The sequence below is a fragment of the Gopherus evgoodei genome, chromosome 4 (genome assembly GCF_007399415.2).
Source record: "Gopherus evgoodei ecotype Sinaloan lineage chromosome 4, rGopEvg1_v1.p, whole genome shotgun sequence".
NCBI lineage: Eukaryota > Metazoa > Chordata > Testudines > Testudinidae > Gopherus > Gopherus evgoodei.
The window spans coordinates 67,459,099-67,482,210 of NC_044325.1; the positions used below are offsets into that span (position 1 = coordinate 67,459,099).

At 41.7% G+C, this 23,112-nt stretch overlaps 2 protein-coding genes and 1 long non-coding RNA gene across 8 annotated transcripts in view; 2 read left to right on the forward strand and 1 right to left on the reverse strand.

Moving 5' to 3' along the window:
- TMEM62 (transmembrane protein 62) overlaps positions 1-11,778 on the forward strand; it is a 47,709-nt gene extending 35,931 nt beyond the window's left edge. The window contains 6 exon segments of the mRNA XM_030559612.1: positions 1,458-1,571; positions 2,782-2,866; positions 6,241-6,345; positions 7,237-7,355; positions 9,493-9,607; positions 9,610-11,778. Coding sequence (XP_030415472.1) covers positions 1,458-1,571; positions 2,782-2,866; positions 6,241-6,345; positions 7,237-7,355; positions 9,493-9,607; positions 9,610-9,818 — 747 coding nt within the window. The 3' untranslated portion in view covers positions 9,819-11,778.
- Positions 11,779-18,662: 6,884 nt separating this feature from the next.
- LOC115650141 lies at positions 18,663-21,666 on the forward strand. Its single transcript, XR_004000020.1, has 3 exons — positions 18,663-19,844; positions 21,036-21,252; positions 21,580-21,666. It is a non-coding gene; the product is annotated as an uncharacterized LOC115650141 (long non-coding RNA).
- The window catches only part of PTGR2 (prostaglandin reductase 2), a 37,114-nt gene continuing 35,386 nt past the window's right edge, over positions 21,385-23,112 (reverse strand). For all 6 annotated transcript variants that reach the window (XM_030559618.1, XM_030559613.1, XM_030559616.1 and 3 more), the window contains 2 exons: positions 22,918-22,957; positions 21,385-21,967 (listed from right to left, as the gene is read on the reverse strand). In XM_030559618.1, the coding sequence (XP_030415478.1) occupies positions 21,903-21,967; positions 22,918-22,957 (105 nt within the window). In that variant the 3' untranslated portion in view covers positions 21,385-21,902. The remainder of the gene's footprint in view (positions 21,968-22,917; positions 22,958-23,112) is intronic.

Genomic DNA, 23,112 nt, shown 5'->3' on the forward strand with positions numbered 1-23,112 from the left:
GACCTCCAACAGTTGGTTGTCATCTCTCATGAGGTCCACTGCAATGGTGCTTTAGCCCTCCAACTAAGACAAACACACTTGAGCCTCATCCTTTCCACAATATTTGCATCCAAAAATAAAGAAATGCTACAAACTCAGAATCACCTGACAAGTCGTCAGCAGGACCTCACCCTTCTACGCAGGGCTTGTTTTCATGCACTCTGTCCTTTTGGTCAGTCTCCCAGGGCCTTGTGATCTCATCAACTAGGAGACTTGCTCAGGTAGCAAGCTGCCTCGGACTCTTGGCTGAAATCAAGCTTCCCTCAGCATGGGACAATCCAAACTCTATTCTTCCTGGCCAGCTGTGAACTGAGCTGGGCCTTCTCCTTTTAATTCCCACCTCCACAGCTGATACCTGCTGCAAGTGTAGTTGGGTGGGGCCAGGTTGGTCAACAAGCCTTCATTTACCCTCCTCCTTGCCAGTGTGGGACCTCTGTGCCCCATCACACACATGCAGCAGCACAAACACAAGATAACATGTAAGTAGAGTTGAGTGGGGCTGGCTATCTACGAGTAGTACAGTGTGCAAATATATGCATTTCCCACCATTTTAATAGGATGGAGCTGTATAAAAATGAACTTCCAGTCCTCTCCAGTCATACATCACTAACACATCCAGTAACTGAATACTCTGAAAAGCTAATATCCCAGTGGAGGAGCAGAGGGGTCAGGTTTTAACTCTGATTATTTAGCTGGAGAAAATGTGAATACTCATAATTTTTTCTAATTTGTCTAATATTTAATATTCACAATTTTATGTGACTGTTCAAAGTTTAAATCCTTGTGATCACATCTATATTATAAAACATACTACATACTCCTGACAATTTGATAAATATCCTATTTATTATGTCCTGGGAGACAGGTTCTCAGTGCTACAAATGTATGAACAAAAATCATGGAATTATGTTGAATAAATATACTAGTAGTACTGGGAAGAAAAATGCATTACCATACTCTGGTTTATAGTTGAGAGTGCAGCAATTACAATTTAGTTAAAGAAAATATCAAAAATGGAACACAGCATGACTCCCAGACTTGTTTCAGAGGTGAGGGTCTCCAGAGTTGAAAAAAACAAAAAAAACTGATGGCTGAAGGTAGCCCCCTTCCAAAAGTTGCTGAGTCTCTGAAAGGGTCCCTTTCCCATGCAACGCTTCCTGATTATAAACTCAGGGCCAAACATTTACTTGCAACAGAAAACTACATTGTCATAATTAACCTAAAAAGAATATACCTGTGCAATAATATGTATTTAGTACAGCAATTTGCATGCATACTAATCAGATATTTCCAGAGAAGTTAGCAATCCTAGCCTAGAGCCTTAACCTGAAATTTTGAATTATTCTGGAAAGTGGTTTGAAAGACACTTGTTTGGCACAATTTACATCTGATTACTTCTCTGTTTTATTCCCAACCAGGATGCCATTGGGAAGAGCAGCACTCAAGGTCATACATTCGCTGTGAACGAAAACCTCTCTCTTAGATTTGGCTTCTTTTCATCTCTCATTCTCCTTACAGACCACTACATCCTGGTGGGTGCTTTCAGCCAGAATAGCTGTCATGCCTGCTTTCTTTCGCTAGAGACTTTCGGAGACATTTTTCTACCTCACATTGAGAATAATTTAATTAATGTTTGAGTTGGTCAGATATTACAGTGATGGGGCCATATAAGAACCTTCACAGATCTTTTCAGACTTCATTTCTCAAGTTGCACCAATCAGAGATGAACATGCACTGATTAGACATGCAAAAAACCCTCACATTTGCATCCACAGCTGTCCATTTTGCGCACATGCATGTTTTGTGCATGAATTATGTATGTATTTTGTAGGAGTGGTTATACAAAAATGAAGCCACAAAGTGCATAAAAGTGAAGCCCAAACTAAATTTAAAGAAGAGTAGTGAAAATAGATTACTACAGAGGTGCACTAACAAGATTATAGGAAGAACTTGTACATCATCTGCTCATGTTGTGCTCGCCTTTAGCAAAGCTAAAGACCAAACATGAAATGCTGGGCCCATTAAAGTAGAAAATCCCATTGATTTCAACAGGTACAGGATTTCACCCTTACAAACGACCAGAACTGGAATAAACAGGAGGATGGAATCTTATAATTAATGTATATTAATAGAATTATATGAAAGAAGCTTCATTTTGCACCTGTGACTTTCTCAAAACTCTGATATTAGTTCTCTAAATTTGTAACTCTGATGTTCACTATAGTCACTTAAAAGAATACTGTAGTTTTACTCAGCACAACAGTCTGAAAACATATATGGTGATAAGTGTCTTCCTGTGTGAAGTATATTTTAATTTAACTTTTATTTTTTTCTTTATTGATGAAAGCAAGGCATGTGTGTGATACCAATAGCTTGAAAACCCAATGAAACCGACTGCAAAATTCCTCTTCCATTTTGCTTTGATACGGAAAATTAATTACTAGTAGTTCTTACAACTGCTGTACTAATTTGCAAATTATTATAAATGTATTACCAAAGTCAGTGTTGTTTCACTATGAAAGTATTTCTGATAGAAACCAGAACTAACCTGAATTTACTGACTTTTCTCAAGTTCCCCTGTTTCTGAAGTCTCATTGTTACTTTGAAATGTGATGGCACCAGGAATCTCAAAATACCTGTTTTAATTAAACCATTTATTTTTCTCACATTCACACAGCTGTACTAAGAAGATAGCTACAGTTTAAAGTTTTGATTTATTGGAATAATTGTGCTTGTTTTCAGACTCGAGTACTGTTTGGGCTGACTGTTCTGGTTCAGATCACCTTGCTCCTTATTTTCAGGTATCTTAAAAAGCCAACACTCAGAGGTAAGAGCCAGTGTTTTGTCTGTATTTTTTAAGGGGATTTTGATTTTTTTTTCCCCACCCTCAATTCTCTATTTTATCCTGTGACATGAAGACAGCAAAAAAAAAAAACACCCTAATAATCATTATACTACTGTTCACTGTGCAAGTTTTTGCATGTAGCACCTCTCAGCTTGATTCAGTCCCTTGAAGCTGACATTTTGTTTCCAAGAGGGCTCAGAGAACCTCTGATATGTAAAATAAAATATAGTCTAGTCAAGGGGTTCTCAAACTTCATTGCACCACGACCCCCTTCTGACAATAAAAATTACTACATGACCGCAGGAGAGGGGACCGAAGCCTGAACCCACTCAACCCCAACACCCTTGGGGAGGTGGGGAGGAGCAAAGCTGAAGCCAAAAGGCTTCAGCCCCAGGCTGATGGCCTTTAACTGAACCCCACTGCCCAGAGCTTGGGCTTCGGTCCCAGGCAGTGGGTCTCAGACTTTGGCTTTAGCCCTGGGCCTCAGCAAGTCTAAGCCAGCCCTGGCGACCCCATTAGGTGACAAATCTGAGGAACTCTCCCAAATTGGGGTGTCAATAGAGCAGGTTTTAGAACAGGGGTGGGCAAACTTTTTGGCCCAAGGGCCACATCTGGGTATAGAAATTGTATGGCAGGCCATGAGTGCTCACAACGTTGGAGTTGGGGTGTGGGAGGGGATGAGGGCTCTGACTGGGTTTGCTGGGCTCTGGGGTGGGGCCAGAAATGAGGAGTTCAGGGTGTGGGAGGGGGCTAGGGCAGGGCTTGTAGGGTGCAGGGTGAGGAGGGCTCTGGCTGGAGGTGCGGGCTCTGGGGTGGGGCTGGGGATGAGGGATTTGGGGTGCAGGAGGGGGCTCCAGGCTGGGACCGAAGGGTTCAGAGGGCAGGAGGGGGATTAGGGTTGGGGCAAGGGGTTGAGGCAGGGTGGGAGTGGCTCAGGGGTGCAGGCTCTGGGCAGCACTTACTTCAAGCAGCTCCTGGAAGGAGTGGCATTTCCTTCCGTTAGCTCCTATGCAGAGGCACGGCCAGGGAGCATTGCGTGCTGCCCCATCTGCAGGAGCTGCAGGGACGGTGCTTGCAGGGCCTCCGAGAGCAGGTTTGGGCCCCAGTGAAAAAAAATTTTTGGGCCCCCCAGCAAGGACAGACTGGCTAAACAGGGCCAACAAAGCTGGGGAAGCCGGGCCCCGGAAATTTGTACCGGCTCTCTCCCAACCCCTCATCAGCCCTGGGCACTTGGGATGAGGGCAGCGTGCAGAGCAGAGCCAGCTGACTGCTGCTACACATAGGAGCCAGAGGGGGGACATACCGCTGGTTCTGGGAGCCGTGTAGTGCAGCCCACGACCCTGCTCCCTGTCTGGCATATCAGAGTGGGGCAAACCCCAGATCCGCTCCCCAGAAGGCTCTCGAGGTTGGGATTAAAACGTCTGGCAGGCCAGATCCAGCCTGTGGGCCGTAGTTTGCCCACCTGTTTTAGAACAAAGTAATAAACAAACAGTAATAAGTCCAGGACCAGATGGTATTCACCCAAGGGTTCTGAAGGAACTCATATGTGAAATTGCGGAACTACTACCTGGTATGTAATCTGTCGCTTAAATCAGCCTCTGCACAGATGACTGGAGGATAGCTAATGTAATGCCTATTTTTTTAAGTGGGCTTCAGAGGCGATTCTGGCAATCACAGGTCAGTGAACCTAACTTCAGGACCAGGCAAATTGGTTGAAACTACAGTAAAGAACAGAATTATCAGACACACAGATAAACACAATATGTTGGGGGAAGAGTCAATGTGGTTTTTACAAAGGTTTATCATGCCTCACCAATCTAATAGAATTCTTCGAGGGGGTCAACAAGCATATGAACAAAGATGAGCCAATTGATATAAAATTCTTGGACTTTCAGAAAGCCTTTGACAAGGTCCCTCACCACAGGCTCCTAAGTAAACTAAGCAGTAATGGGATAAGAGGGAAAGTCCTCTCCTGGATCAGTAACTGGTTAAAAGATAGGAAACAAAGGGTACAAATAAATGGTCCATTTTCACAGTGGAGAGTGATAAATTGCAGGGTCCTGCAAGGATCTGTACTGGGGCATGTGCTGTTCAACTTATTCATAAATGATCTGGAAAGGTGTGTTAACAGAGAGATGGCAAAATTTGCAGATGATACAAAATTACTCAAAATAGTTAAGTCCAAAGCAGACTGCGAAAAGTTACAAAGGAATTTCAGAAAATCGGGTGACTACGTAACAAAATGGCAGATGAAATTCAGCATTGATATGTGAAAAGTAATGCACGTTGGAAAAAATAATCCCAACTATACATAGAAAATTATGGAATCTAAATTAGCTGTTATCACTCAAGAAAGAGATCTTGGAGTCATTGTGAATAGTTCTCTGAAAATATCTGCTTAATGTGCAGGGGCAGTCAAAGAAGCTAACAGAAAGTTAGGAATCTTTAGGGAAAGGATAGATAATAGAACAGAAAATATCATAATACCACTATATAATCCATGATATGCTCACACCTTGAATACTATATGCAATTTGGGTTATCCCATCTAAAAAATATATATATATACTGGAATTGGAAAAGGTACAGTAACAGGAAACAAAAATTATTTGGGATATGTAGTAGCTTCCATACAAGGAGATTTAAAAGGGTGGGACTGTTCAGCTTGGAAAAGAAGTGGCTGAAGGTGGGATATGATAGAGGTCTATAAAATCATGGATTGTATGGAGAAAGTGATTAGGAAAGTGTTATTTACACCTTCACATAACACAAGAATTAAGGGCTACCTGTTGATATTAATAGGCGGCAGGTTTAAAACAAAGAAAAGGAAGTATTTCTTCACACACTGTACAGTTAACCTGTGGAGCTAATTGCCAGGGTATATTGTGAAGGCCAAAAGTATAACTGGATTCAAAAAAGAATTAGATAAATTAATGAAGAATAGGTCCACCAATAGTTATTAGCCAGAATGGGGACAACAACCACATACTCCTGGTGTCCCTAAACCTCCAACTGCCAGAAGCTGAGACTGGATAACAAGAAATGGATCACTCATAACTGCCTGTTCTGTTCATTCCATCTGAAGCATCTGGCACTGACCAATGTCAGAAGACAAGACACTGGGCTAGCTGGACCATTGGTCCAACCCACTATGATCATTCTTATGTTCTTAGAGAAGCTGCCTGTTTATTCACTTGTGTTGGTGCTCAAAACTTACTCAATAGTCTGTTAATTTTTTTTTCTTATTTTATATATTCTGTTTAAACAATGTTTAGATTTGTTTTAAACAGGCACATTTTATATGTATCCTTTATGCTCTGAATTAATAATTTTTCTGAACTGCTTCTTTCATTCAGAACCTCCAGGATTAGTAATGCTGACTTCCTTTTCACTTCACGTCTTGAGCAAAACAAACATCTTCTATTACTCTGTTCTGATACTGAGTTTGTATACAGCTCTGGGTATGTAGCTTAGAATACTAGAGGATGTAAATTGTAATTTTTAAAATGTGCAGAGGTGTTCAGAGGTTTCTCAATAAAACTTTAGATTATATATAAAATAAAAAAGTTAGGTGGGTTACAAAGCTGTGTTGTGACTTTTAAAATTCTTGTACAATAAAACCGAAGGCTTGTTTGTTAAATATTCCAAACTTAGAATGTCATGACTTTGTATTCTAAAATTATTCTGTGAACATTTAAAACAAATTCACTTTGTTTCACTCAGGGCTCACTTATTCTTTTAAAATAAAAGACTGAGGCCTGGTTATGACTTGGCAAAGTGTGAGCATATGGCATGTCTATTTCATGTTATAGCTTACAAAGGCACCTCAGCTTTGGCCTCGAAACACCCTGCTTACTTAGTCTGGTCTTTGCTTAAGAACATGGTACCAAATTATATGGTGACTTGTAACACAGATAAACATCCACTAAAACTGAGTGTGCCAAGCTCACTTTCATTTGTAATCCAAGCCAGATTTAAATCAAGATGTGAAAGACTAGTGCATAAATGCACTGTAACCCTGGTGAAAGATTTGTGTTGCAGAAGGATAGTTTCTATGAATACACCATTTCTACCTGTAGCAAAAATGTTCTGTGTGGTATAAGAATTGTTAGAGATTAGATTTATATAAAAATATTTTCATTGCAGCGTGTCAGGTGACATCAGTTGATGATGCACTGTGCTTTGTTAGTTTCACCCAGGAATGTGTATCAGGCTCAATACATGGTGTTTATTCTAAAGTGATTCACTAGACAAAGTAGGTTTCCTAATACTAGCTCATGCTTTGGGCTGGTGGAGTAAGTCATCTCTTATTGTATTTACTATTGCTATTGAATTTATTTCCTCCCCTACAGGACCTTGGTTTATTGGCGAGGTGATAGACGGTCAGGTGGGCACCTGTTTTTCCTTTGGGGTAATTGTTGGTGGACATTTCCTGCAAGGCGGCTTGACATTCGTGGTTGGAATTTCACAGGTGAGAATTAGATGTGGACATTGGCAAGCTGCTTAGCCTGTGAGATTTTTTTTTCAAGATCTTTGATTTTAGAAATAATGCAGGAGGTGAAGTGAAGTGCAAATTAGTGAAGTGATGATATGGTGGTCAAGACTCTGATCTTTCAAACTGAGACCACAGTTTAAGTGGAATTTGGTAGGTTAAATGGAGCACATTTAGTAGTTTATGCTCTTTGTCTGTTTAGCCAATTCAACGTAGGTGTTTTATAGTGATATCTGTCAGGAAATCTGTTGTCCTGGAGTCAAAGAGTTAAAAATGTGAGCTAACCCTGGAGCTTTCTGCCTGACAAATATGGAGGCCATTTGAGATACTGCAGGAGAGATGGCATTATAACCTGGATGTCAGATTAAGGATAGATAGAAGGCTTTTAACACAGGCCATAGAACTGCCCCAAAATAATTCCTAGAGCATATCTTTTAGGAAACATCCTTAATGTGTTGGTGCTCTTATTCCCTGTGTTTTGCCAACAAGATTAGTTGTTTCCTAGTTGGATTGTTTAGCTAATTATATCAGAGCTGTTCGTCCTTTCCTGATCATTAGAAAGATTTTTTTTTCTATGCTTCAGGTGTGAGGTAGGATTTCTTTCATTAGAGTTATAATATAATATATATAATAATAAATATTATATATATTATAATAGTTAAATATTTTCCTTCCTCCCTTCCCCTTTGCAGTATCAGAGTCCTAGAAATTGTCACACCAGACCCCCAATTTTGCCCCCCTGACCTTGCCCTCAAGTATTTGCCAAAGGAGGACTCTTAAAACTCCAGCATCCCTTTTTCAATGTATGTCAGTGTTAAAACTCATGCATGACACAGAATACAGCTAGCCATTAGAATTTCCAGAAGAGCATTTAGAAGCTCACCTTCCCCCTCCTGACAACATAACTTCTTAGGGACTAAAAACACTATAGAAAAGATCTACTGGCAGCATAGTATGCAACTGAATGGTTTTCCCTCTACAAAACTCAACAGAACATCTACCCAAGTGTTTTTCCAGAAAACTCAACTTTATTTGCTTTCTTTTTAATTTTTAATTCTATTTTTTGTCAGTCTTTGGCCATTGGTTAATTTTTTCTTCCCTTCTGCTTCCTCTTCCTTCCCTCTTTCATCCACAGAAGAAAGCAGAATCCTTCAACAGGCTTCTGGTTCCATCTGGAAGACCAGTGGACCTGTTGCTCTCTTTCAAAGCGTAGTTGGACAACAGGAATCATAGACAACAGATTAAAATTTTCAGCTGAAATGTGCATGGGGGTATGCACACTTCTGGGTCCTATGGAGAGTGGATGTGATGCAGAATGCAGTTTTAACTTATATCTAGTAGACTAGCTGCCACTGCCTTAGTGTTAGTTACCTGTATTATAGAGGTGATATTTCAACACACATAACACATCCAAATCACTTATGCCAGGTAAAGTGGAGGAAGGAACAAGGTTTAGAACTGACAAGAGAAAACTCCAGCTATTAAAAAGGGGAACGTTTACTGAGGAGTTCTATCAATTTTTGCCCACTCCCTTGTGGAGTTTTGACTTATTGATGCTCCTTTGTTTTCCTTCTTAAATATCATCAGTAAATCTTGGCTTCCTATTAGCAATCATTAATTCAGACTACCTCTTCTCTGCCTTAGGCAGCGAGCATAAAGGAAAAGCCATCTTGCTTCTCTCTCTCAACCTTTTCTTTCTTTTCCTTCCCTCTGTTTAATTTTCCTTTGATTCTTCTGTACACCAATTGAAAGCAAAGGATTTTCCACTTCCTCTTGCTGCAATGCATCACACTTGAGCCATGTTCCAGCCAAGGAGGACTGAGTGGTTAAGATTTTTTTGCAAACCCTTCAAATTGGTCAGTAGGTTTCACTGTTAAATAGATAAACTCACACTTTCACCAGTCTGAGTTTAATGCCTTCCCAATATTCCATCATGAACAGTCTCTGTGGAAGAATCTAATTTCAGGAATTATACCCTCTGGAACACTATTGCTGGCTACTAGACCAGTCCATGGGATAGTTATTGTGCCCTCCTGTATCTTCCCATGGTCTTACTTGCTCAATATAACATTCCTGACACATTTAAATCCCCATTTCTCTCTGCTTGCCTTTCCAGATGATATTTTTTAACTTGCCTTTGATGGCTTACTTGTGTTGGTGCCTGTTGCTACGATGCCAGGGGCATAGCTTCTGCTCTCATATCCGTCATGTCAGGCACTTCCTGGCTGTACCAATCACCTAACCATGCTGCTCCTGCTGGCCTGGCAAGTCTATTCCTGTTACTTTCTGCAACGGACCTATGGAACTCTGGCTTTCTTCCTCTCCCCAATGAAGACCTGGTTGGTGGTGCTGACTCTAGTTCTGATCCATAAAACCTGGACACTGAGCTCTTCTGAGCTGAGAACTTACATAGTGGAAATGAAAAACTGTCAGAGCTCTTGATGCCTGATGAAGGTATTCAAAGTTCTTTGGAGTTAAGCTGTGAACTGCAGATTTGTATGGCTGCATTTCAGTACAGCCCAAGCAATTAAATAGTAAAATCTGAAGTTGTCCCTGAATTGCTTCAGAACTTTGTGGTAATGGGGTTTTCTGTGGTACAGAATGGACCTATTGTGTTGACAGATGGAATTATTTCCTGATTACTGAATGAAAAAAATGTTTTAATTAAATTCCTAATTTTGTAACATTGGAAAAATTCAGGAGTAGATCTTTTATAATGCATTATTGGAACTGTGCTGCTATTTATTTATTTATTTCAGTGTTTACACATGGGTCTACAAAACCACTCCGTGTGATTGGATGTCATTAAGGACAGTATTGACCATAACAAAGGTCTGCAACCGTGGCCTTCACAGTAGGTGTCACTGTGGTTTGTGCTAAAAACACTTCTTGATGTGTATAATGCTGTAATGTATATCAGCTACTCAAAATCTAATTGTAATGTGTGTGTGTCTAAGTCCTGCTCTATTCTTCTTCTTCAGACAGTGCTAAAGAGAGGCAGTGTGCTCTGTCTTTGCCTTTTCTCTCCCAACAGTGACCCACACCTGACTAGTGAAAGAGCTGGGTTGATTGGTGTTAAAGGGAGGCTCTGTGATGGTGTGGGGAATCACAGCAGAGAAGAACCAGAGGTAGGATTCTTTCAGGGATGAAAGATCTAAGTGGAGCAGTTTGGGCCAATGACTTGGGCACAGGAGTGGGAGTCAGGAAACTGGTTATGTGACCTGCTGTGTGATCCAGGGTAAGTCATCTGAACTTTACTGTTCAGTTTCTCCAGCTGGTGGATATAATACACTTTGAGATTTATGGATTAAACCATGAAGTGTTTCATATTTATAAACTATTCTTTCCCTCCTCCATCCCTTCTGGAATCAGAAAGAGGAATAGTGTAGGTACAGGATTAGAACTGGGAAGTCCCTAATGCTAATCTCATCTGTGACTCTTGGATATGTGTTTACACTTCCACCTGGAGATGTCATTCCCAGCTCAGGGAGCCATTCTAGTGCTCTCTCTTATTGAGCTAGTGCACTTAAAAATAGAACATAGCTGCAGTGGTGTGAGCAGTGGCTGGGGCTACCCCTCTCTGGTTTTAAGCATGCTAACTTGCATTGAGCTAGCATGGTATGTCTCCACAAACTTAGAATTACATCCCCAGCTCGAAGTGTAGACAGACTCTTTGTTTATGTCTTTGGACAGCCACTGTGCTGCTTCATGTCAGTTTTCCTCTATCTTTAAAGTAGAGAGAATACTTACATGGGGCTGTTTTGAGATGCAAAATTTAAGTAACTTGAACACGCTAACTAGTAAGAGCACAGATCTCATCTACGCAGGTGTTGTGAAGTTTTTTGCTTGTGTACACTAAAGAATCTCCTAATTCAAATAAAAAAAGGAGTAAATGAAGTAGAATGTATAGAAAATAATTAATAGAATTTGGGGAAAAACCACTTTTTAAAAAAACATGGAATGGTTATTTCTAAAACTTGACACTTTTCTGTCTTTTAATGTTTTTCTCAATGACTGGCATTACCAAGTGAGGGAGAAGGTAATATAAAGAAATCTGAGAATCACAGTTGTACATGTGAAACATGATGTTGTTGCACACAGTTTACAGCATACTTTCCACAGCTTACCACAGCTCACCAGTACTGCTGTGTAAACCAGCCACCAAAATTAAGAAAGTTTACAGGTCCAGAAACAAAACTTACCTACCATGAAGAGTAATGAAAATCTAATGATCTTTTTACTCATTGTGCAAGCCACGCAACTAATACTTTATTATCAGATTAGGGAGAACAGGAAGTAGTGGTATGACATTCTGCTCTATATCCTGTGGCAAGACTCTGCTCTGAGTTGACCCTGCTTTATTTTCATTACAACGCAATAAAACCTTTATGGATTCAACTTTCCAGTGTCTGGTTCACTTTCAGCTCTTGAGGGTTGGTTGGTTGGAATTCAATTACGAGCCTATTAGTGCCACTCCAGCAGGGGTGTGCTGAGTGATAAAGAATTATGTGCTCCTGGGTGAATTCCATAGCTCTGATATTCCAAGTTCAAGACACCCAGATAAGAATCAGATGCTGAGAAAAGCAGCTGACAGGGTGAATTAAATATCTACATGAGTAGTGGAATAAGGAATTTTGAGGGAAAGGGGCGTGAGCTCTACTGACAGAGAAAAGAAAATTAATAATTTTACTGGCTTTTGGATTCTAGTATCCCACACGCTGCACACCATACCATAGTATAATTCCCAAATCTGGACCTTAGCGTCCAAAATATGGGTACTAGCCTGAATTCCCCTAAGCTTAATTACCAGCTTAGATCTGATAGGCTGCCACCAATCAGGACTTAAGCCTGATAGACTCTCTGGTGTCCCCAAACCCTTCCCTGGAGACCCCCAAGACCCAGATTCCTTGAGTCTCACAACAAAGGGAAATAAACCATTCCCTTCCCCCTCTTTACCTCCTCCCAGATCTTTCCCACCCTGGGTACCCTAGGAGATCACCGTAATTCAAATCCTTGAATCACCACTCCCCCCTCCCTTCTTTCCCGAAGAGAGATACACAGATAAACGCCGCGAGCAGGTTTTTCTTCCCTCTTCTCCCAGAGGCCATACAGATTCAAGTTCCGTGAATCTAACACAAAGAGGAAATTTACCTTTCCCTCCCCGCTCTCTTTCCCTTCCCCCCACCAATTCCCTGGTGAGTGCAGACTCCCTTCCTTCGAGCCTTAACTAGGGGAAAAAAAATCAAACAGGTTTAAAGCAAAGCTTTATAAAAAAAGAAAAGAAAAAAGTAAAAGGTTTATCTCCTGCCGTTTAGATGGTAAACAGTACAGGGGCTTTTAGCTTATAGAAAATGGATAAACAGCCTTATCCAGAAAAAATACATTTAAACTATTTCCAGCAGACTACACATTTGCAATACAGAAAAACAATGTAAAAGCCTATATTGTCTTTCTACCAGTGTACTACAATTGGAAACAGAAGATTAGAGAGCCTGGAGATTCTTGTGGTCCCTCTCAGAGCCTAGAGAGAGAACAGAACAAGAACAAAGGACTCACACCCAAAACTCCCTCCACCCAGATTTGAAAGTATCTTGTCTCCTGATTGGTCCTCTGGTCAGGTGTTCAGGTCACTGTTTGTTAACCCTTTACAGCTGAAAGAGACATTAACCCTTAGCTATCTGTTTATGACAGAGCTCTACTGGATCCACCACTATCCTGATATCATAGTGATGAGCACATTATAAAAACCTGGACCACAACTCAGAATAGGAAACGCCTCTGGCCCCTGCCCCTGTATAGATATGATGTGGGTTGTTTTTTTTAATTGACTGACAGAAAAAGTAAAACTTGATTCTGTCAGGAAATCTGGATTATGGCTATTCTACTTCAGCCACCTTGTCCATTGCTATCTTACTAGAAATATATTTACTCCCCTTTAAGAGTTCATACAGTAGTTCAATTTAAAATGCTCAGTTTGAAAAAAGGTTCCTTAAAAGACCATTTTTTGAGGCTGAAAGTTCTTGGAAGCCTAGACTGAATATAAGTTAGCTGTAAAAAAGTTGACGACGAAATTAGAAGCCAACTGGAAGTACAAATTAAGGAGAATGTAACTGGTAGTTACTGAATCTTAAAGATGCAAATATGCCTGAGGATATAAAAATCAGAATACCATGAATTTTGCCTTAAATCTAAAGCTGGAGAATTGGTTTAATAAAACAAAATCACAATAGTTTACCGTGGAGACTGAAGAGTATCACCTACTGCACTGAACTTATTAGCCTTTCAGCTATTTGAGGCAGGGACCATATTTTTCTTATGTATTTATACAGTGCCTAGCTGTGGTCCGTGTCCGGGATCCATGACTGGAGCCCCCTCTGTGCCACAACAATACAAATAATAAAAATGTGATATTCCATAGCAAAAACTATAAATGATTGCATATTAATGTTAATGAAATTCCTCTGGCAGAGAACATCACCAAACTCTGTAGGTGACCTGTCCCACTGGCATCCATACAAAGGCTACTGTGTATTATACAAGTCAGCCAGCCTACAAAGAGCATCTTAGCTAGAAAAAGGAGCAAATCAACCACAGTGGACTGTAGTGAGATGTCCCAATGTTAACAGGCCCCTCCTCCTCCTCTCAAGTTGCCCATGTGATTTAGTTCATTTCAGAGTTAAGCTCTTTTGATCATTGTTACCAACCTACATTTCTCTTGAGTGGAGAACCTGGCATCAAGGCCATCCAGAAGGGGGGGCAAGTGGGGCAATTTGTCCTGGGCCCCACAGGGGCCCCCATGACAATATAGTATTCTACAATATTGCAACTTTTTTTTTTGATGGAAGGGGCCCCCGAAATTGCTTTGCCCCAGGCTCCCTGAATCCTCAGGGCGGCCCTGCCTGGCATTTTGCTGTAATACATTTGATCATTCTTCAGGCTCAATATAAGATCTCACAGTCCTCATGGCATATGATACAGATTTTTCTTCGGTTCATGAATTGCAAGGGTTTTGGGTTTTTGTTGTGCAAAATAATTTTTTTCTGGCTTTCATTATTGGTAACAGTTCTTTTTTCCTTCAACATAATATTATTTGGCTGTTCTGGGGCAGGCATAAGAATACAACAGTCTTTTGAAATCAAGAACGTCCTTGCCAAGCTGTTCATTAGGAGGGGACAGAAGTACTGGAAGAGAGCAAAGCAAAGGACAGACCATGGAAACATGCTGTTAAGTCTTAACACATTGCCAGCAGGCATCAATACCATGCTGTGACAAACTAATTTTTCCCTGTGAATGTTTCAGTTGCAGTATTCTATGATTTTTAAAAAATAACTGTGGAGGAGGGAGGAGTGGCGGTAACCTGGCCCTTTATAATCATTAACTTGCATTTGAAACTGTGGATTAAAATGTTAATTCAAAGTGACTGATCTTTTAAAAAAAATCCTTTTTATGAGAGCACTTTTACATAGTATTGTCTGAAAAAAAAATTAAAAGGCCTTTTGAAAAAGTGTGTATAGTGGATTTTCTGCTCCTGTTTGTTTATGAAGGGGCTTTTCTGTTAGTCAATGGACTATAGATTCCATCAAATGCACAAAAAATGTGGAGAATTTTCCTCCTCGCTAAGCAGCCTCAGTAATCTTAGGTGATAGAACATTTTCAGATGTTAGTGTCTTTCAGGTTGACTCTGTATCTTTTAATATAATATAAACTCCTCTTCATAAGATAAGGCTTGGTCTATGCATATTTTCTATGCACGTTTAACTATTTTGGCTGTGGGCGGTATGTGCTTTTTTGCACTGTAATAGTTAAATGGGTACAACCCCTACTGTAGACTCATTCTATCCCTAGAAAAGTGCTTTCTACTAGCATAACTTATTCCACTTCCTACAGGGCATCTTTATATTGATATAATTGCATCCACACTTTGGCTTGTACAGTTTGAACTGTACTGGTGTAGTTCAGGTGGTACAACCTTAGTATGTAGAAAAGGCCTAACTGCCAAATGCAGAGCAGAATTTTCTTGAATTTTCACCAGTTGTCATCTGTATTGTCCACTCTCTTCAGTGAATAAACCTTTACATAAAAGTAGCAGATCAGATGGCACAACGTACAGTAGAACCTTAGAGTTACGAACACCTCGGGAATGGAGATTGTAACTCTGAAATGTTCGTAATTCTGAACAAAATGTTATGGTTGTTCTTTCAAAAGTTTACACTGAACATAGATTTAATACAGCTTTGAAACTTCACTGTATTTGCTTGGGGGTGGGGTTGGGGTGGAGGAGGTGTCTCTGCTACTGCCTGATTGTGTACTTTCAGTTCCAAATGAGGTGTGTGATCGACCGGTCAGTTCATAACTCTGGTGCTCTACTAGGAGGGAAAGGCCCCTTCTGGGTACTTTTTGCATGGCAGAGTTTCACAAAACAACTGGGGCCTGCTTAAGTTAATGGGAGTTTTATCATTGATTTCAAAGGGGCCATGATTTCACCACTAACGTGAAAAGACCCTGTTTAGCCCCCATGAAATGTAAATGATTCCTATTGACTTCAGGAGGATTTCCATTTTGCCCTAATGGAGCAGAGTCCTTTCCTGCTTTGCAACATATTGGTGGGCTCTTCTCATTATTTCTTTTCTTGGAGAGTAGTAAAGGCTGGTCCTATCCATGGTGTGAACTATCCTGCCATCTTGAACAATGCACTTCAGCCTGAGACACCTGCTGTTTCAGTCCTTGATCAAGCTGAATAGACACAGCCTCCTATGCCAACACTAAGAAATGTTTAGGAAGGCTCTGGCTGGGGATGAGGGATTTGGGGTACAGGAGGGTGCTCTAGGCTGGGGCAGGGAGTTGGGATGTGGGAGGGGGCTTGGGCTGGAGCAGGGAGGTGGGGTGTGGGAGAGAGTACAGGCTCTGGCTGGGGGTGTGGCCTCGGGTGGGGCTGGGATGAGGGGGTTTTGGAGTTCAAGAGGGGGTTCCAACCTAGGGTAGGAAGTTGGAGTGTGAGAGGAAGTTCAGGGGTGCAGGCTCTGGCCAGGCAGTGCTTACCTCAGGTGGCTCCTGGAAGTGGCCGGCATGTCTGGCTCCTAGGTGGAGGGACCAGGGGCTCTGTGTGCTACGCACACCCACAGGTGTGGCCCCCACAGCTCCCATTGGCTAGGAACCGTGGCCAATGGGAGCTGCAGAGCCAGTGCTCAGGGCAGGGACAGCGCGCAAAGCCTCCCTAGCTACCCCTGCAGCTAGGGGCTGCAGGACCATGCCAGCCACTTTCAGGAACAATGTGGAGTCAGGGCAGGCAGGGAGCCTGGCTTAGCCCTCCTGTGCTACTGACTGGACTTCTAGTGGCCTGGTCAGCAGTGCTGACCAGAGCCACCAGGGTCCCTTTTCAACCAGGCATTCCAGTCAAAAACGGGATGCCTGGAACCCATATGAGTTAGGTACATCTCCAATTATTAAAAACTATCTCCTAGAACTGGAACATTGAGTCCAGCCCCCTGCCTTCACTAGCAGGACCAAGTACTGATTTTTGCCCCAGATCCCTAAGTGGCCCCCTCAAAGATTGAATTCACAACCCTGGCTTTAGCAGGCCAGTGCTCAAACCACTGAGCTATTCCTCCCTTCCCCCCCTCCCCTTATAGTATAGGTGTTATAGTTGGTTAAAAAAAATCCAAGAGACGATCATTTATCCCAGTCACACATGCTCTGTTCTCTTTATGTCCTAATCTCTCTTGTAGCAGTATTTGTGTATTTAGGGCTATAGTTAAGACTGCAGAACTGTTTCCATTCTAACACACTCTATTTTCAGTTTCTTGTAGATTTGCAGGATGTTCACTTTTCTGACTGAAATTTTCCTTAGTTGGTCTCAGTATAAAGAAGAGATTTTCTTTTGAAATTTTGAGCAGAAGTAGTTCAGTTCAGAATGTATGTAATAAAAAAAAAAAGTCAGCAGAAACTCTGCATCTGAAGTAAGTGTGGGGGAGATAGGGAGGAGGATAGCCCTCATTGAGAAGGACCTTTTAGCATTCCAGTGAAAACTGGATTTAGTTTTACATGGCTGAGCCTTTGAAATGGTGCATGCTCTCAAAAAGCTTGGGAAGAATGGCCATCTCCACCATGTGTAACTTGGATGTAAATTTAAAAAAACATAGGGAAGGAGGACATTGTGAAACAAGGGCTCTGCACGTAAGATGAAAAGGAAGGGCTGCTATGCACTCAGTTCTGCCACCTAATATGCCTTGAATAGCACACTCAAAGCCCTGTGAAAAGGTGGCAGAATCAAGCCCTTTGTAAGTGATGCTGAGGCTGAATCAAGGGCTCCTATGAAGCCCTTGCTCTGTCGCTGCAGACTTTGGAAGATGCTAAGGGTTTAGGAAGAGCTGGTGCTGTCTTTGTGCAGTTCACAGAAGGGAAACTCACTGATAGAAACACAAAGAGGCCTCACCATCTCAGTACTCAAGTTCATGGAAGAGAAGGAACCCCCTCAGCTGTGACCTTCCTCAACTGGCTAGGGCAGGGATGGGCAAACTACAGCCCATGGGCCGTTTTAAGCCAGCCCCCAAGCTCCTGCTGGGGAGCGGGATTTTGGGCTTGCCCCACTCCAGGGTGCCAGGTCGAGGGCTGCACCACGCGTCTCCTGGAAGCAGCTGCATGGCCCTGCTCCAGCACTCTAGCAGGGTCGGGGGCTGCTCCATGCATAGGAGCTGGAGAAGGGACATGTCACTGCTTCAGGGAGCAGCTTGAGGAAAGCGCCACTCAGACCTTGCATCCGTGAGCCTCTGCCCACGCCCCAGCCCTGATCTCCCTCCTGCTCTCCAAACTCCTTGATCCCAGCCCAGAGCATCCTAAGCTCCTCATCCACAGCCCGCACCCCCAACCAGAGCTCACCTCCTTCCACACTCCAAGCCCACCATACAATTTTTATTTCCCAATGTGGCCCTCAGGCCACAAAGTTTGCCCACCCCTGAGCTAGGGGAAGGTTTTCTAGTAGCCTTTAGCTAAATAGTTCCTGGTTATGCAATTTACAAAGGCTTGTCACCTTTCTTCTGGGCAGTGTGATGCTATTTGCGTGTAAAACAATAATAGTTTTGTTGTAGGTTTATTCCCCCTGCTGTTCTTTTTCTGTTTATGGACTGTATAAGGCACTATTTCCCAACTCGAAGAGAACCTGACTAATGTGGGAAGTATGGCAATGGAGATGGAGTAGAGCAATTTAGGAATGGGTAAGACTATGTAACCCTGCATTTGCCCTTTCCCTTACTTTAAATATTAAGTATGGAATAAAGTACTAGGCACCTCTTTGAAAACCAGTCGCCTTCCATCTTTGCTCTTGTAGCAAATGCTATTACCTGCTGCAGGAACAGTTTCTCTGTGCAGGCTGCAGGCTTCCTGTTCCTGTGCCAGTCATGAACCCACATTGTCTGGCACTGCAGAGCCACCAATAGGGCTGAGGAGGAAGGAGCTAACACGGAGGAGGAAAGGAGTGCACAAACAAGCAAACCCAAATCTAATCACTCACATACCCTCACAAGTAGTGGACAGACTTGAGGATTACTTGCCCTTTTCTCTTAAGTGGGAGCTTAGAGACCACCATCCACAGTCTAAGTTAAACCAACATGGAAGAAATCCTCATCCCTTTGCTGTTATTAACTCTGAGTCCTGCATGTGTCCTCTGTATCTGTGCTAAGTCATCCTTTATTAACTGAGACTCATGTTGGACTATGCAAAAATAGGCTGCTGAAGAATCACAGTTAGTGTACGTTAGAGACCTGCAGAGAGCTCTGTGTAACTTACAAGCTTGTCTCTTTCACCATCCAAAGTTGGACCAATAAAAGATGTAGACCAACATGGCTACAATAATACTGCAAACACATAGAGTAAGTCATATGCAATTAAAATAAAGACATCTGGATTTTTATTAATAGCTTGTAATGTAGGACACTTTCTTTAAACATTTTTCCCTTGGACTGTTTGAGAGAATCAGGATTCACATATGTAAATGTGCTTCTTTATCAGGCTCCCATATACAACTGTGGCACCCTGTTGAGATTTCCTTCAATCTTCAATTTCTTTGGTTTTTCCTCCTTTAGCAATTTGTGTCTGGTAGCATCTTTATAGGCTAGCAGACTGCAGATATATTGCTGCATCCAAACTTCTTTTTAGAAAGGAAAGGATCAATACTGCAGCATGATCTCACATTGGATTACCCCTCACTTCATCACCTATTGATAGGGTGGTGACTTGGGTAGATTACTAAGCAGTTGCTGTGAAGCAAGTAGTACGGGGGATTTTCTGTATTATGTTTTATCTCACGTTTGAAAAAATGACTCCCAGAGGAATGTTATTGCCGTAAGATGTGTCAGCTCACACAGTGCCAGATAAACAGCTCACTCTATGGAAACAGCCTTAAGGCAAACACAGTTCATAAATACAAGCCTTGTACTTTGGACAAACAAATCCAGCTCTGGGACCAGGAAAAAGGTGAGGCGCCGTGGGATGGGGGAAGGTGCAGGCAGGGGGGAGCCTCTGACATTCTTGTGGGGACCCCTGTGGGGCCTGGGGCAAATTGCCCCCCCACCCCAGGGTGGCCCTGATTTGACTGGGCAATACTGATGATATGAAATTCCTAGCAGTTATTTCTAAAGTGAAGTTTAGGATCTGTACATCTTCCCACTGAGGCCACGATGTTACAACTACAGATAAAATATGGGACATTCCTGGCCCATAAGACTTTTCTTTCCCCTTAAAGGTCCTATCTCCTCACTACAAACCTATGATGCAAGTTGGGATCTAGGAGCTCTGAGGAGGATGATTTGCAGCAACTTTTGGGTGTTGCTTACAATTATACCACCTAGCCTGGAGAACCTTTGCAGGGATAGTATGTATGTGTTTTTTTTTCCTCCCACCTCTGCTCCTTTCCCCTGAATGGATCCCCAAACTGCAGTGGGAGCCTGGGGAATGGCACTGTGGGAGCAGCTGAACTTCTTCCATGCAGGGGGACAGGGGAAGGTAAAGGAGTAGGTGCACATATAGACGTTCCCCTCCATGTTTGAATCTAGGGTGATGCTGGTGCCAAAATGACTTGTTCCTCACATCTATTCTAAGGAAGGACAGCCTTGTGGTAAGAGATCTACATTCCAGTCCTAGCTCTACGACAAACTTCCTGCATGATCTTGGATAAGTCCGAATCTCTGAACGTCTACTGTTCATCTGTATCCCAGTTATTCAGCACAGGATTGTTATACGGGAAACATGTTAGTGTTTGGAAGGTGGTTAAATATGATAGAGATGAACACCATAGAAAACCTGATCACTCATTGTCAGCTACTGCTACCTAATCCACAACCTATCTTTAGTGTGACTGGTACAGCAAAAAACAGATTATACATTTAAGGATTAATAGCAGTGTGTTAGACCCGGTTGGGCTCCCCCTGTGCATCAGACTGCTGTGAGAGGAAATCAAAGTATCTTAAACACACCTGGCCCCAGAATCCCACCAAAGGTGTAAGCCTTGTGGGAGACAGATCTCTCAAGAAGCATTTGGTAGGTGTCGCATATAACAAACAGGTACCTTACTTAGAGTTCTAATCTAATATTGCTCTTTAATCGCATGAGAGTTACACAGATCTATATGAAAAAAATAAATCCTACATGCATTTCCCCTTACTCTAGCTCACCCTGTCCATGGGAGACCATCTGTGTTCAAGCAGGTAGAGTCCTCTCTCCTTGCCTTTTCTGGCTCCTGCAGAAGTTTCCCTCAACTTACACTGATGGAAGAAGGCTTAAGAGAGAGACCAAACTGAACAGTTTCTGCTTTTTATAATCTTCCAGCACCTCTATCAGATGACCTCCCGATCAGCCTCCACAGGTGAACAGAGACCCCTACCTGGTGAGTTCGTTGCCAGGCAACCTCTCCCTTGATTAACTATTTCTCCTAGGTCTAAGCAGCCCTATGACAGCCAGCAGCATTGCTGAATGGCAAAGTTTGCTGATCTGCATATTGAAAGACGAGATACAGAACTCTGATACGAAGCCTTTTATTTTTTCCCTCTTTTAATCCTGAAAAGCAAATAGAAGTTGAAGATTAAGCATAAGGTTAAATCTAAAGCTGCATTTATCCCTGATGAAACTCACAATGGTGTACAAACTGAAGGCCGGCACTTTGTGTGAATAAAGTAGGATTCATATAATAATGCTCTGTTGTCTTGATTTGTAGGCGTGATGTAAAACGCCACCATGTAAGGAAATAGACTAAATGGATCAGCGGAAGAGTGTTTCAGGCTATGAAATGGAAGTATTTCAGGTACTATACAGCCTGGCTTCAGATACAAATTTCAGTTTCTCAATGGAAGAGTTTTTCAAATGTACTCGTGTCCAAAAATCTCTGCTATCCAAGTTTAGGGTTTTTTTAGTTGTTGGTGCCTGCTGTAACAAAAGGGAAGATTAATTTAAATAAAATAATGCTTGTTCAGCAGTCAAAATAAAGAGTCAAGTTTATTTTTCTTGTTGGGCCACCCTCACACGAAGAGGCTAAGATTTTTATTCAGAAATTAACACTATCTGTTTTCCAGTGTTGCCTCCGGTCATCATGGACTGGAAAGCCCCTACAAGAGAATAAGAATAATACACATTATTAGGATAATACCAATTAAACATTTATGCATGTAGTATGTTTTTTAAAAAAAGCAAAAATATTAGATAAGATCCTGAGAGCCTGCTTTACTGGATTATAACAATGTAAAGAGAAATCAAATTTTGGACTTAGAACGTACAGATTCCCCCACAACATAGGAAGTTCAGACACCATAATGTCAGAATGCAACAAGTTGCCAAAGGCAATTTAAATAAAACTTTAATAAATTAGTTTTAACATTTAAAATACTGATCAGACCTTTGTTTACAACATAGCGATTAATTTTAATTATTGTATGCCTTGTTAGGATATGCCATGCAGACACAAGAGGTGGGCATATACCTGGCAAGCCTACAGCAAAGGCTTTTATTTAAAGCTCTGGCCATTAGGTGAAGAGGCAGCTTATAAAATATTTATTGCTTTAGAAATAAACATGAAAACTTCACATAAAAAGTAAAGCACGGGTAAACCCAATATGAAATATGGCTGTCCAGTTAGCCACGTCCCTTTAAAACAAATCCATGAAGTGCAGTAAGCTAATGATTCGAAATTAAACCCAACTTGTATCAAGGGTTTTCCTCTGACCCTGCAGGACTTACTTAAGTTTGCTGTTACCTGCTGTAAGAATGCTTGTTTTCAAACCACAAGTTTTGAATGAGCTGGCTCTTTAGCTTTATAGCTTGGGTGTACAAAGCCTCTCTTTTGTTTTGTTTTTACTGTTTCTTTTGTTTTTTAGCCACTGGCTGCAGACTATTTTACCTCTCGAAGTGACATTTTGACTTTGTTTAGGCAAATAATTTAAAAACCATGTTCTAGGAGAGGGACAAACATCTGAATTGGGGGAAGAGGAAAGGAGAGAGAAAGTTGTGTTGTAACTATATTTCAACAAAGATTATGCTAGAAAATGATGCAACATCTTACCCCCAATGTTTTCCAGGCCTTTTACCACAGTCTCTTTGACCTGTCAATAAGAATAGGTCTTGTTAGTTTTCCCTCCAAAATCAGTGTCTATCTGAAATTGCCATAGCACTGACCAAAGATTTTAAAGGCATCCTTTTACTCCACAGAGGAAGGGGCTTCCTTTTGGACCTTGCCGTTTGGTCAAAATGAAAATAG